The following is a 14,273-nucleotide window of genomic DNA, read 5'->3' on the forward strand; positions in this document are numbered from 1 at the left end:
GTCACACACTACTTATCTGCAAGTCATAATGCATATACACGATAACAGAGAAGTTCCCCATTTTTCAAATATCACTAAACAAAAGCTACATAGCACAAAAGTTAACTAATCTGTTTTCCATAAATTAATTTTAGCATACCTTTAGATTTACATAAGATCTGCAAAGACAGTATAGAGTTCCTGTATACTTTCATCTAGGTATTCCTTATTTGTTAGCATCTTACATTGCTATGGTTTATCTGCCACAACCAAAGAACTCACACAGGAATATTAACTAAAAACTATACTTTATTCAGATTTCACTCATTTTTCCCTAGTGTCCCTTTTCAATTGAAGGGTCCCATATTACATTTAGTTCTCTTTCCTTTAGTCTCCTCCAGTCTGTGACAGTTTCTCAGACTTCTCTTGTTTTGGATGACCTTTGTGGTTCTGAAGAATACTGGCCAGGTGCTTTACAGTATGTCCCTACATTTGAGATCGTTTTTCTCATGGCCACACTGCAATTATCACTTACTGGCAGGAAGATCACAGAGGTGAAGTGTCATTCTTATCACATCAGACAAAGGTCCATCTTATCAATATGACTTATTAATGATAACCTACATTATCTGGCCAGGGTGCTGCTTGCCAGGTTTCTCCACTATAAAGTCCCCCTGTCCCCCAAGAAGGTACTCTGGTAGGAAGTCATTAAGTGCAGCCCACATTTAAGGGATACTCCTTTGAAGAGGAGTAGCTACGTAAATTACCTGGAATCTTCTGTAGGGGAAATTTGTCTTCTCCCCTACTTATTTACTTGGTTATTTTCAATATGAAGTCATATTTATTTATTTCATGCTTTGGGTTATAATCTACTATGTCATTTATTGTATTGTTCAAATTACTTCCAGATTTGGTCACTGAGAGCACTTTCAGGTTAGCTCCTGTGTCCCTTTGTAGGATGCTCCAATTCTTCTGGTATTTTTGAGCATTTCAGGAACTTTAAGGAAATCTGTAACTTTCATATATTCTTAATATTGCCACAAATTAAACATGACTTCTAACTTTTTCATTCTATAGTTACTAAGTTTTAAGAACTGAACTCTCACCGTGGGTTCTGAAGAGAACAATAAACCATACTGAGAACAAAAGGAGAAAATACAGTAAAGGTCAACACCATAACTAATTTTCATCCATGGAGTATCTGGCTAGGACTAAGATTTCTGTCCTGAAATAAATTTTTCATTTGACCAGCTGAGGTTCTAAAACTTAAACTGTATGTTAGCATTCTTAGAAATTTTAACACATGCCTGTAACTTGGACTTCAGATTAATCTTCTGGTACTCTTTGAGAAGTTGGGGAGGTAGGTGGGGGTGAGAACACAAGGGTATACTGATCATCTTTATCTCTGTTAAACTCAAGGGCCTGCTGCTGTCAGAACATTCTGATAGCACAGAATTCATTCCCATCTTGTTCCTATTTGCTTCAATACTCAGAGCTCCTATTAAGCATCAAGCTATTTTGTTTGGACACAGTCTATTTTCATGATCTTTTCTCTTTTATTAGTTCAATGTACCCTAATACAGCAAACACTGAATTTTAGGACTGACCCACACACAGCTAATTAGAATATGATTAACCCAAATTTATCCTCAAAGGTAACTACTCCTCAAAGTAAAAAAGTGTTTTTCTGGGTAATGCATCTATAAAATGCTAGTTTGTGGCTGAAAGGGGTAGGCTAGCTTTAGGTTCAGTTTATTTCCCATTATGATGCTTTTTTTTTATCACTGTTGACCTCTAGAGGGAGCTCAAAGTTTTTGTTACCTTTTCTCAAAGGTCGGTCTACTCCTCCCACAAATATGACATAGTCAAGATTAAGAACATTTTATTATGGGCAAAATAGAAGTTAAGTCTATGCCATCCCTTTAGGAATCTCTTATTCCTGTTAAGTGAATAATGTTTGACCCCACTCACCTGTTCCTTGGGGAGTGGGCTCCAACTATTTCTTCCTGTCTCCCTTCCAGACTCTCTGAACATTCTCTTTCCCACTTGGCATTGAGTAGGGCATATTACTGTAGCCTGAGAGGCTGAAAGGAGGATAGCTGTAAGAAGTAGGGGCAAATGCTTCCTCTTGCTGGCTCTTGTGACTTTCAGTGGAGCAGGCCAGTGTGGCTCTATTTTCTTCACGTCGCATACACAGAATACAGTATTTGTACGGCACACTAGTATAAAAGTAAGATTAAGGCTGTTCATGTTTGTTCAGTCAGGAACTCTAGTCAGCTAAGCACTCTCCTGTCCAGCTCAGCAGGCATCCCCAGGAACTGAGGAATCCTTATCTTAGCATACTCAAAATATATTCTTAGGGCCACATTTGTAGAAACTTGAGCAGGAAATGAGAAGACTGGACATTTCTTCACTTCACCTGCCTATATGACCCTGAGGTTAAATAACCAAGGCTCTTAAAGACTCAGTTCCCTCATCTTTAAATACCTATCTCACAAAGTTGCTTTGAGGGCTAACACCAAGTAATAAATGTAAAGAAATAAGCCTTGAATATGGCACATGCTAGGCACATTGGTAAAAGGCTGGCCAAGGTTTTGGCTTTGTGGCACAAAGCAGAAACCAGCATTTACTCTGTCTGTCTGTTTTTAAACTATTGAGGCCAATCTTCAGGTAAAGGTCTCCAAATGGTCCAGCAAAGCTCCAGGAAGTGTGAGGCTAAAGCCCAAACTAGTTAATAAGGCATTACAGCTTCCCGCTTTGCTGCTTCTTTGCATATATAGACACTCTTGACCTAAGATGGGGTTACAGCCCAATAAACCTATTGTAAATTGAAAATATCTTAAGTTGAAATGCATTTAAATGCATCTAACCATCCAAACATAATAGCTTAGCCCTGCCTTACATGTGCTCAGAACACTTACACTAGCCTATAGTTGGCAAAATTATCTACTACAAAGCTTGTTTGATAATTAAGTGTTGAATAGCTCATGTAAGTTACTGAATAACTGTACTGAAAGTGAAAAACGAATCATTGCATGGGTACAGAATCATTGTTAAGCGTACTGGCTATTTACCCTTGTGATCATGTTCCAACTGGAAGAATCATACCACATATCACTAGTCACTAGCCCGGGAAAAGATCAAAATTCAAAGTACAACATCTACTAAATGCATACAGCTTTCATACCATCATAAAGTTGAAAAATCATAAATCAAAGCATCATTAAGTCGGCGACCATCTATACACTCAAGAAGCCTCAGGGTGAAGCAGGACTGGTCATAAGATTCTATACTCCTAGGTCTCTGGATCAAGATATCACTTTGATTACACCATGATTTCCAACAATAAAGTAACTGCGAACAGCCTTTATATAATAACCTTTTTTCAACCTCTGACTCAGTGAACAGGAACATGTTATGTGTTAGGCTCAACAAAGACCACTGGCTATTGACGCTCATACAGAACCTACATTGTAATGTTGCCATGAGAGTCAGGGTCCATAGGGTAATTTCCAGAGATGTGTTCTGGAACCAGTCTCCCTTCTTTTTAACTTGTTCCTGGATAATCTGATATCATGTTTGGATAAAATGGAATGGAACCATACCCTCCTGCAACAAAGAACAGAAAGATAAACAGTTGCTAATACATTTACTCTATAGGTGTGATCTTAACAAACAAGCCTTGGTGTATTAATGTTATATATAATGTTAGAATGAAGAGCTCAAAATAGACCATTCTAAACCTAAAATTATCATCTTTGTTAGATGTTCACTAACTCTTAAATGGCTCATAATTCATCCCACAAAGCAAAGCACCTCATTAAGTTGCCTTATCAAAATATAATGCAAAGTGTTTCCATGGAGATTATACAAACAAAGTAGTACTGCACAAAGCTTGTGCATCTATGCATGCCTTAAGATATTTTTATACCCTGAATGGGCATATGGTTATTAAGATCGTCCTAAAATCTTTACAAACTAGGATTATTAGGGCCACGCTTTAAGAACCAGAAAGCCCTTCATCTTCATTTTCCATCTGTCCTGGCAGAGCCATAACCCAACTCTATTTTAAGAGGATTCCTCTCACTCACCTACAAACCCCAGTAGCAGCCTATTTACACAAAGAAGTAGGAGATCATTAAGGTATGTTACCCCAATGATAAAAGGGAGCCCACCGGGAGATTTTAAATACCAGTAAGTTTTAAATCCAAGTAATCCAATTAGATGTGCCTTTAGATTACTGAGGCTGAAGTGAAGAGTACAAGGAACTGGGAGCAGAGAGGAGTCTGGAGACAAATACTGGTAAGCAATGATAGTGATACGAGCCAGTATCATACAGTAACAATATTATCCTCAAGTAGCAAACATTTAAAATGAACTTACAGTATGTTACGGATTTAACCCTCAAAACAAACCTATAAAGTTGGTTTTATTAATATTATATATTCCATTAACTAAACCCCAGGGTGAGAAAAGAGGGGACAGAAGTACAGAGATTTTAAAATCTACATTTATGAAGTATATAAGGCAAGGCCTGGCCATTGATAAGGGGTGAAGAGCTAAAGATGAAAGCAAGAATAATAACATCCAGCTTCTCATGATGGTTGAATATACTTAGTATCATTAGTAGATTGATATTTGTCTTATATAAGTATTATTTAACATTATCTAAATGGCAGATACAACTTTGGTTTAAAGAAAAAAGTTAATCTCCATTGGCTAAATAATACAAAAGATTATGTCATGAATGACAAAGCATGAGTGGTCAAAAGACCATTTGGCCTGACCAAAAGAAACACATCACATACTATTACAAAGAAAGAAACTTAGTTAGAAAATTCTTTTTGCCCATCTTTTCCCTTCTTTTTAATTCTTTTTTTCTCAGCTCTGGCATGTTAGTTTGCTCAAGGTGCTACTCCTGAACTTCTTTTCAATTGCACTTACATTCCAATTCATTGTCTCCACCATACTTTTTAAATAATTGCTCTTATTTTCAATAAGTGTTTTTAATGATTTGAAATTTTCACAGTACTGTTTTCAAAGATGCAATTTCTTTCATGAACCTCATTAAAAGAGAATTAAACATTAAAGGTTTTTCTCCACTTACTTGAACTAAACGTTTATTCCTCTAATTTTGGAAAATGATATATTTAAATCTCATGCACTTATACGGTTTTGCTTATTTTTAGGAAAGCCATTCCTTCAACAATACTTTTTTTTCAAAGATTTATTTATTTATTTACTTATTTATGATAGACATAGACAGAGAGAGAGAGGCAGAAACACAGGAGGAGGGAGAAGCAGGCTCCATGCCAGGAGCCCGACGTGGGACTCGATCCCGAGTCTCCAGGATCACACCCTGGGCCAAAGGCAGGCGCCAAACCGCTGAGCCACCCAGGGATCCCCAACAATATTTTAGAGAACATCTATTACATGCTAGACATTCTGAGAAATGCTAGCATTTCTAGCTGCTAGGGATACAGGAGTAAATAAGAGACAAAAAACTCCCTGCATTCATGGAACATACATTCTAGTGCTGGGGGCACATTATAAACAAATATAAAATGTAGCAGATAGTGTTAAATACTGTAAAAATAGAAAGACCAACAAGAGAATACAAGTAATGGGGGTGGGCCATGTATTTCAGGTAGAGTGGTCGGAGAAAAGCCTCTCAAAGAGGTTGACTTAAACAGACCAAAACGAACTGAGAAGCAGTCATCCAAACTTGTAAAAGAAAATATTCCAAGTAAGCAGCCTAAGTAGAAATGAGTATACTAAATTTAATTAAAACCAGTACAGAATAAGGTGGTAAAGGATATGGCTCATTTACCAGAGGCCCAACCATATACAGTCTTGTAAGTCATGGCAAAAGGACTGTGGATTTAAGAAGCTACTACACAGAGTTTGTACTTTGTGTTAAAGTGATTACCTGTCATGTGAACAGTGCAAAATCGGGGGGAAAAATGGAGACTGGTTCCTAAATTACTACAGGAGCATAAGCAAAGACCATGATGGACTGAACTCGGGCAGCCAAGAAATGGATAAACTCAGAATACGTTCTGAGGATTTCACCGCCAGTATTAAGCTGGTGGAAAGAGGTGTCAAAAGAAAATTACAAGGTTTTAGAACCAAGCCCAATGAGGAAAGGCAGTGCCATTTACTGGGGAAAGACATGCCAGAAAGCAGCAGGTTTAGGGTAAAAAAGGAACCAAGGGGCCTCTCGGTGGTGCAGTCTGTTGAACCTTGCTTCCAGGTCAAGTCAAGATCTCAGGGTCTTGAGATCAAGCCCCACCTCAGCAAGGAGTCTGCTAGGGTTTTTCTCTCCCCCTCCCCCTGCCTCTGCCTGTCCCAATGTTCTCTAAAATAAATACATAAATCTGAATCTTTAAAAAAAAGAGAGAGAGAGAGAGAGAGAGAGAGAGAGGGGAGAGAAAGGAGCCAAGAATTTCATTTTCACATCTTTGGGTATTGATTTCAACCAAGTAGAAATGTCATATAGGCAGCTGGGTGAATTTGATGGCACTTTAGGCAAGGAAGAAGGAAATGTAAATTAAGGTATCATCAGCTAATAGAAGGCATCTAAATGCTAAATGTGATTTCTTAGTGAAGGATTACAGAAAACAAGAGGTCTGGCCTGAGTGAGGACTGAGCCTTGAGGCTCTCCCATATTTAGCCTTGTGAAGGAGGAAACGGTAAAGGAGATTGCACGGGGAACAACAGGTAGGGTAGGAAGAGCTTTTCTGGAAGCCAAGTAAAGTGTTTCTAAAAGGATACAATGATGAACTGTGCCCAAGAAGTGCACAGAGATCAAGCAAAGTGAGAGCTGAAACGTAAGCGTGGATTTGGCGGCACGAAGATATTCTGTGTGATTTCAACAGAAGTGGTTTCAATGGATTAAGTGTCCTTAAAATAAAAGCTGTTTTCTGTGGCTTTATTTAACAACTATCAGAAGGAGAAGCAGCCCTGAAGTTGAACTGTAGGTTGAAATCACTACTCTGACAGTTTGCAATCTGGATGATGAAGGACATTCTCTTTAGACCTTCCATCGATGACGATTTCCCCTTTTATATATCTTGGTTATTCTGAGAACTAAGGGTTAAACAAACAGGGCTCTGAAGCTGATTCATCAGGCTTCTGAGTTGATTTCTCAGTTCCCTGGATATACTGAGTAGGATTTTTTTTTAAGAAAAGTACTTGAGTGACATACTTTCAGTCATCACAAGCCTAAAAATGGCCATTTTGTTATTTTGCCTATGTGAAGGATAGTTTCACCAATTTAAGATTCTTGGGTTTTAATAGCTTTTTCCTCCGGGTTTTCTAAATGTCACTCCACTACCTTTTAGTACAGTGCTATCCAACAAAACTTTCTATTATAATAGAAATGTTCTATTCTGCACTGTCCAACATGGTAGCCACACGTCACAGTTATTTATTGAGCACTGAAACTGAGGAAATGAATTTATTCTATTTTAACTAGCTTAAATTTAATAGCCATACATGCTATCGTTTAATAACACAGTCCTAACATATAGAAGACAAATGAAATGCCTATTCTGATACACCTTCCTTTGCAAGGTAACCTTATCTGGGCACTTGTACTACTGATTTCTATATCCTAAAATTTTAAAATCCACTAGGCTATTCCTCATTTATTTTGCTTGGTATACACTTTAGTAATCTGTAGAAGAATAACATTAATAGACCCTACCACATATGGGAGTTGTAGAGAATTTCAAATGAGTTTCAAGGTGAAAAATACTTAGCACAAAGTAAGTGTTCAATAAATGTTAGCTATATATTCCTTGAACCCTTTTGATTTGTTTCTCTCTAGGTTAGAATAATTTTTACTGTTTCTCTGACTTTATCTTTTATGTTTGTTCCTGATCTCTCACTCTGAACCTTTATGATACACTGGATCTATTCTTTGTTTCTTATACTTGTGCCTATAGTTTCCAACTCGTTTTTTCCTCTAAATCATGGGAATATTTCCAAAGCCCTCTGCTAACTCTCCAAAAAGTCAACAGTTAAAAATCACAAATTTCACTTAAGAACTCTTTTCTGCTCTGACTGATTCTTTCTTCAAATGTTCATGAGTCTCCTTGAGAATATTAATTAGTTCTTTAAATTGCAACATTTTCTCATTTCTTGCAATAAGTCTGTATCACAAGATATCACTTGCTCACATTGGTCATCTTCTTTTAGACTACTGACTATGTATGTGTCTACTTTTTTGGTACATTCAATTTTAAAGAGAAAGATCTGTGTTTATGTAACTTTTGGGAATTGTGTTAGGTTCAATGGGAAAACTTTCAGAACCAAGTTCAGAACTTGGGGGTGGCAGTGTATGTGTTCACATTGTTACTTCCTGTCTTAGTTCTCAATTGCTGCCTAACGATTTACCCCAAATTTAGCGTCTTAAAACAATAAACATGTATTCTCTCAGTTTTTGTGAAATCAGGAATCTGAGTATGGCTTAGCTGGGGGCATCCTGCTCAGGGTGTTTCAAAAGGTTGCAGTCTATGTGTCAGGCAGGGCCTCTGTCATCTCAAAACTGAATGGTGGAAGGATCTGCTTGCAGTCCAAGCTCATACACATGACTGCTGGCAGTCATCAGGTCTTCACTGGCTGTTGGCCAAAACACCAGGTTCTTGCCTCATGAGCTCCACAGAGCAGCTTACAAAATGGAAGACTGTTTCTCTCAGAGCAAATGAGAGAGAACAGCCCAACATGAAAGCCAAAGCCTTTTTGTAACCTAATCTCAAAAGTTTTGTGGCTAAATTAACCCTTCACTTGGAGAAGCAAGTCAGTAGGTTCAGCCACACTCAAGGGGAAAGAAATCAGATACAAGACAGGAGGCAAGGATCATTGGGGGCTATCTTAGAGATGCCTGCCACATTTCTTTAGTCCATAAGACTAAGACCATAGAGATTCAGTAATATGTAGTCAAGGGGCAGCATGCAGACCAAAGGCAGCTTTTAGAGCAAGAAGTTTCAACTTTGTGCTTCATGGTTAGTCTCTCTCCTGAAACCATGGGGTGCTAGCCATTCTTCACTGATCATATTCCCCTTAGTAAGAGTCATTTTGTTTCCAATCCTCGCTTCAAAGTATCATACCAGCCATCTACCCCATGGACAACCCTTAAATCCTAGCTCAAAATAGGTCTTTACCCACACCCTCCGAGGGCTTCTCAACCACATAAATGAATAACCAAGTTAACCAGAGGGAGCTTTCCTCACTACATTTCTCATTTCTACCTTTGCCTGCCAAAATTCTTTGTTTTACGGCAACCTTCCAGGGTTTCCACGGAGACTGAACTCTCCCATTATCTTGTTGGTCATTTCACAGTGTGTGTTTGTCTGTTTGTTTTAACATATGGGCTTAGATCATCATCTCCCATGGAAAGTCAACATAGCGATTTGTTTAAGTAAAGCATTTTACACATAGAAGACTCTTGATAAATATGACAGGAAATGCCTTTAGCTTTCCTACCCATGAATTCAATTTTATTGTTGGATAAAACAAAAATGTTTTAATCAACATCATTAATCCCCAGGATATTACTATGGTAATTTAAGTAACTAAATTTTGATGATTTCCAAAAAAATACAATGTAACCAACCTTTGCATAGACACTTTAACAATATACTTATAATCTCAGAAGCCCCTACAACTATGTGCCCAGGAGTAGGTACTTTAGTACTGTGAAAAGAATCTAACATGGGTGCCAAGTCATGATTCCAGAGTCCTGGGATCCAGCCCCACAAAGGCTCTCTGCTCAGCAGGGAGCCTGTTTCTCCCTCTTCCTCTGCTTGCAGCTCCCATGTGTGTATGCTTGTTCCATCAAATAAACAAACAAACAAACAAACACATAGATAGATAAATAAAATCTTAAAAAAAAACAAAACTAGCACTTAATCAAAGGCAAATCTCAAGTTAGAATATCAACAGCATTGTAACTCACAAACCAAAATATGTTTTTGGTTTAACAATGAAAAATTTTTTCCTATACTACATTACTCCTCTACCACATCCTCATTCCCCTGAAGATAATTTATTTGCCCTGTTTTCTTAGAATACTAAAAACAGGGTAGGAGGAGAATCAACAAAACTACACAGATGTCAACAAATTTTCTCATCTGATGATATCTGGTACAAAGTGTATACTCTCCAGGATAATCAGAATTCAGATTTCTTGTCCTCTGCTGATAAATATGCAGGAAACGGAATTAAGGGACTTAATACAAATAACATTAAGCACAAATAACATACTGCTGCATGGGACGCAACCTACACAAGCAGCCAACCTGCACAGACATCTAAGGCAGAGTCCCTGAAGGATAAACCATGCATCTAAGCTCTCATCAGATTTCTAGGTGATATGTTCTTAGTCAAAGAAAAGAGATTTTCAAATATTTTAGCACTTTACTTAAGAAATAACATTATTTGTTATCTCAGCCAAGTTGCAGGACACAAAATAAAACACACAAAAATCAGCTGTGCTTCTAAACACTAGCAATGAACAATCTAAAAAGAAAATCATATAAACACATTCATTTTACACTAGCATCAAAAAAAATAAAATATTTAAAGATACATTTATTCAACAAGGTGAAAGACATACACTGGATAGTGTTGCTAAAAGAAATTTTAAAAGTAAATGGAAAGACATCACTTGTTCATAAACTCTAAGATTTAAAACTGTTAACAAGTCAACACTACCCAAAGTGATCCAGAGATTCAATATAATCCCTTATCCCTGATGGCATTTTTTGCAGAAATAGGAAAATCTATCCTTTCATATAGAATCTAAAACCTGAAGGGATCTGAATAGCCAAACAATCTTAAAAAAAGAAAAAAAGTTGGAGGTTTCACACTTCCCTGTTTCAAAGAATACTACACAAAGATACAATCATAATAGTGTGGTACTGACATAAATGCAGACACACAGACCAAGGAAATAGCAACCAGAGATAAACACTACTCCATCTATGGTCTCATGTGATGGACTGCACATATGGTCATCAAATGCTTTCTGGTAACATTGTTTCTATACATGGTGCTGGGGAAACTGGATATCCACCTGCAAAACAATGATGCTGGACCCTTACCTTAAACCATCTACAAAAATTAACTTAAAATGGATCAAAGACCTAAACATAAGACATAAAACTTTTATAAGAAAATCAGGAAAAGGGTTCATGCCATTGGATTTGGCAATAGTTTCCTGACTAGGATGTTTAAAACAAAACAAAACAAAACAAAAAAAACAAAAACAAAAAAAACAAAAAAAAACAGGCCAAAGAAAAAAACTGATAAATTGAATACCATCAAAATTAAAATCTTTTTGTGCATCAAAGGACACAAAAGTGAAAAGGCAACATGAGAGAAAGTATGTGCAAATCACCTCTGATAAAGGAATTATATCCAGAACATATAAAGAACTCCCACAACTCAACAACAAAAAATCAAACTAATTTAAAAATAGGCAAGAGACTTGGAAAAACATTTCTCTTAAGGAAGATACACAAATAGCCAAAAAAGCACATAAGATGTGAAACATAACCAGTCATCAAGGAAATATAAATCAAAACCACACTGAACCACCACTTCACATCTATTAGCATAGCATGTCTATGATCAAAAATGAAAACAAAATAAATAGTGCTGGTGAGGATATAGGAAAATTAAAACCCATAGACATTGCTGGTGAATAAAATGGAGCAGCCACTATGGAACACAGTATGGTGGTCTTTTTCAAAAAGTTAGAGAATTGCCTTACAATTTAACAACTGCACTTCTGGATATATACCCAAAGGCCCTCAGAGTAGAGACTTAAAACAGATATTGGAATACCAATGTTTAATAGCAGCATCATTCAGGATAGCCAAAAGGTAAAAACAATCCAAAAGTGCATCAACAGATCAATGGATAAACAAAGTAGTATTACAATGGGGGAAGGAAAGGACACACTCTGTAACATGGATAAGCTCTAAGTACTGTTATGAGCTGATTTTTTTTTTTTACCTCCCCCATTCTATATTTGTATCTTTTTTCTATTACAATGAAAACCTCAGTTCTCAAAATCTGTAGCTATCTTTTGACAGAATAGGAAGGTGAAAAGAACCAGGATCTCTGATGAAATAAGCCCAGAATTCATGCTGAAATCCTAACCCTCGGTGTATGAGGATGTGGGGCCTCTGGGAGGTGATTAGGGCATAAGGGTAGAGCTGTCATGAATGGGTTTAGTGCCATTACATAAGAGATCCCAAAGAGCTCTCTCACCCCTTCTGCCATGTGAGGACACAGAGAAGACGGCCATCTGTGACCAAGAAGCCAGCCCTGATCAGGTACAGAATCTGCCTGAGCCTTGATTTTTGGACTTCCCACAATTGTGTGAAATAAATTGTTTAGGCTACCCAATTTATGGTAGTTTGTTATGGCAGCCTGAACAAACTAATACAAAAGACATTATGCTATGTGAAATAAGCCAGTCACTAGAGTATAAACACTATATAAGTGCATTTCTATGAGGTACCTGGAGCAATCAAATTCATAAAGACAGAAAGTAGAAGGGAGTTGCCTGGAGCTGGGAAAGGGGAGAACAGTAAGTTATTGTTTAATGGGTGTGAAGTTTCAGTAGGTAAGATAAAAAGTTCTAGAGATGGATGGCAGTGATGGTTTGCACAATGTGCATGTACTTAATGCCAATAAACTATACGTGAAAAATGGTTAAAATAGTAAATCTTATGTATATTTTATCACAATAAAAAATTATTTGTTATCTCCCATAAGAAATCCCAAGATAGGGCAATTATTATTATTATTATTATTATTTTTTTAAGATAGGGTAATTAAATGCAGGTTAGTTACTTCATTGGCTTATTTCAAAGATCCAGGTTCTTTCCATCTTCCTATTCTGACAAAAGATAGCTTACAGATTTGGGAACTGAAGTACTTAGGTTAAGAAAAAAAGATACAAATATAAAAGTGGGGAAGGTAAAAAAGAACTCTGTAGTAGTGAATCAAAGTTGGCAGATCAGTACAAACTAATATTTTACAAATTTCATCACAAATTATTTTAATCACATACTTAAGTAGGTAGAAGAGAAAACTCATGGCCACTCTTATTTCATCCATAAAATCACCCCATATTATTTTGTGCATATCCCAGATTCCTAATTATTTCACCCAAAAATGTTTCAAAGGTATTTCTAAAAGACCCACCATATTTAATATAACCAAATGCCATTATATCTGGGAAAACAAAACAAAGCACAGTACTTCCTTAATATCAAATATCCAGTATACCATATACATTCAAATTTTTAATTTTTGTGTAAAAAAAGATAGTGTTAGCTGTCTGAATTACAATCCAGTGAGGTTTTCAAACTACAATTGACGTATTTTTTAAGTCTTTTTTAATCCATAGGTCCCCCCTCTATTTTTTTGTGCAATTTATCTTTTAAGAAACAAAATACTATAGTTCATCCTGTATGAATCCATAACTTAAAGAACCCACGACCTCTTAGAAAATCATTGATTTCAAGTCTCAGAAAAATTACAATTTGAAACATCTATCAGAAAAATAGGGAGTGATCAAAGATTGACTGGGGCACAGGAGGGACTTGATGGAGTCTCCTCCCATACCTCAAATTTAGGACAATTTGAGCCTCAAAAGGAACAGTGTCGTTAACAGATTAACACATAGAATAACTAAAGAACCTATGAATCCAGAAGGATACTAAAAAGGAGAGGAAGAATTGTGGGATAAGGAAAACACCATTCTGCATCCACCAATGGAAAATAACTCACTGTGCCTCAGCAATGCTTATTAATTACAAAGAAAAGAGTTTCTTTCGTGAGAGATCTGGTTTACAAGTGATGGAACTAAGAACATCAATAATGATACAAATTTACATGATGTGAGGCACCAGGAAGTACGCATTATATATTTTGCTAAAAATGTTTAACCTGGATTTTATTATGAGGAAAGTTGTTGAAATTCAGAATGTATGGTATTTTAGATAGTAAGTTTGACTCCTCAAAATTAATAGAAGCTTTGACTGGATCCTGGATTGAAAAAAAAAAAATTAAGGATATTTTCTGAGTCACTTGGGGAAGTTTAAATATGAACTATAACAGAGAACATTTCTGAATTAATGTTAAATTTCTTGGATCTGATAATGTTATTGTGTTTGTGTAAGAATACTCTTCTTAAGAGGTTAATGATATATTTAGGGGTAAGGAATATGCTTTTTCCAACATATTTTCAAAAGATTTGGGGACAGGGACAC

General features: G+C 36.6%; 1 protein-coding gene across 4 annotated transcripts in view; it reads right to left on the reverse strand.

Moving 5' to 3' along the window:
• The window catches only part of PPP2R2A (protein phosphatase 2 regulatory subunit Balpha), a 145,688-nt gene that overhangs the window by 45,341 nt on the left and 86,074 nt on the right, over window positions 1-14,273 (reverse strand). The window contains exon 3 of one of the 4 annotated variants that reach the window (XM_038573769.1): window positions 3,450-3,588. The exons of the other annotated variants lie outside the window; for them this stretch is intronic. Coding sequence (XP_038429697.1) covers window positions 3,450-3,465 — 16 coding nt within the window. The 5' untranslated portion in view covers window positions 3,466-3,588. The remainder of the gene's footprint in view (window positions 1-3,449; window positions 3,589-14,273) is intronic. 4 annotated transcript variants of the gene reach the window in all.

The sequence above is a fragment of the Canis lupus genome, chromosome 25, assembly GCF_011100685.1.
Source record: "Canis lupus familiaris isolate Mischka breed German Shepherd chromosome 25, alternate assembly UU_Cfam_GSD_1.0, whole genome shotgun sequence".
Taxonomy (NCBI): Eukaryota; Metazoa; Chordata; class Mammalia; order Carnivora; family Canidae; genus Canis; species Canis lupus.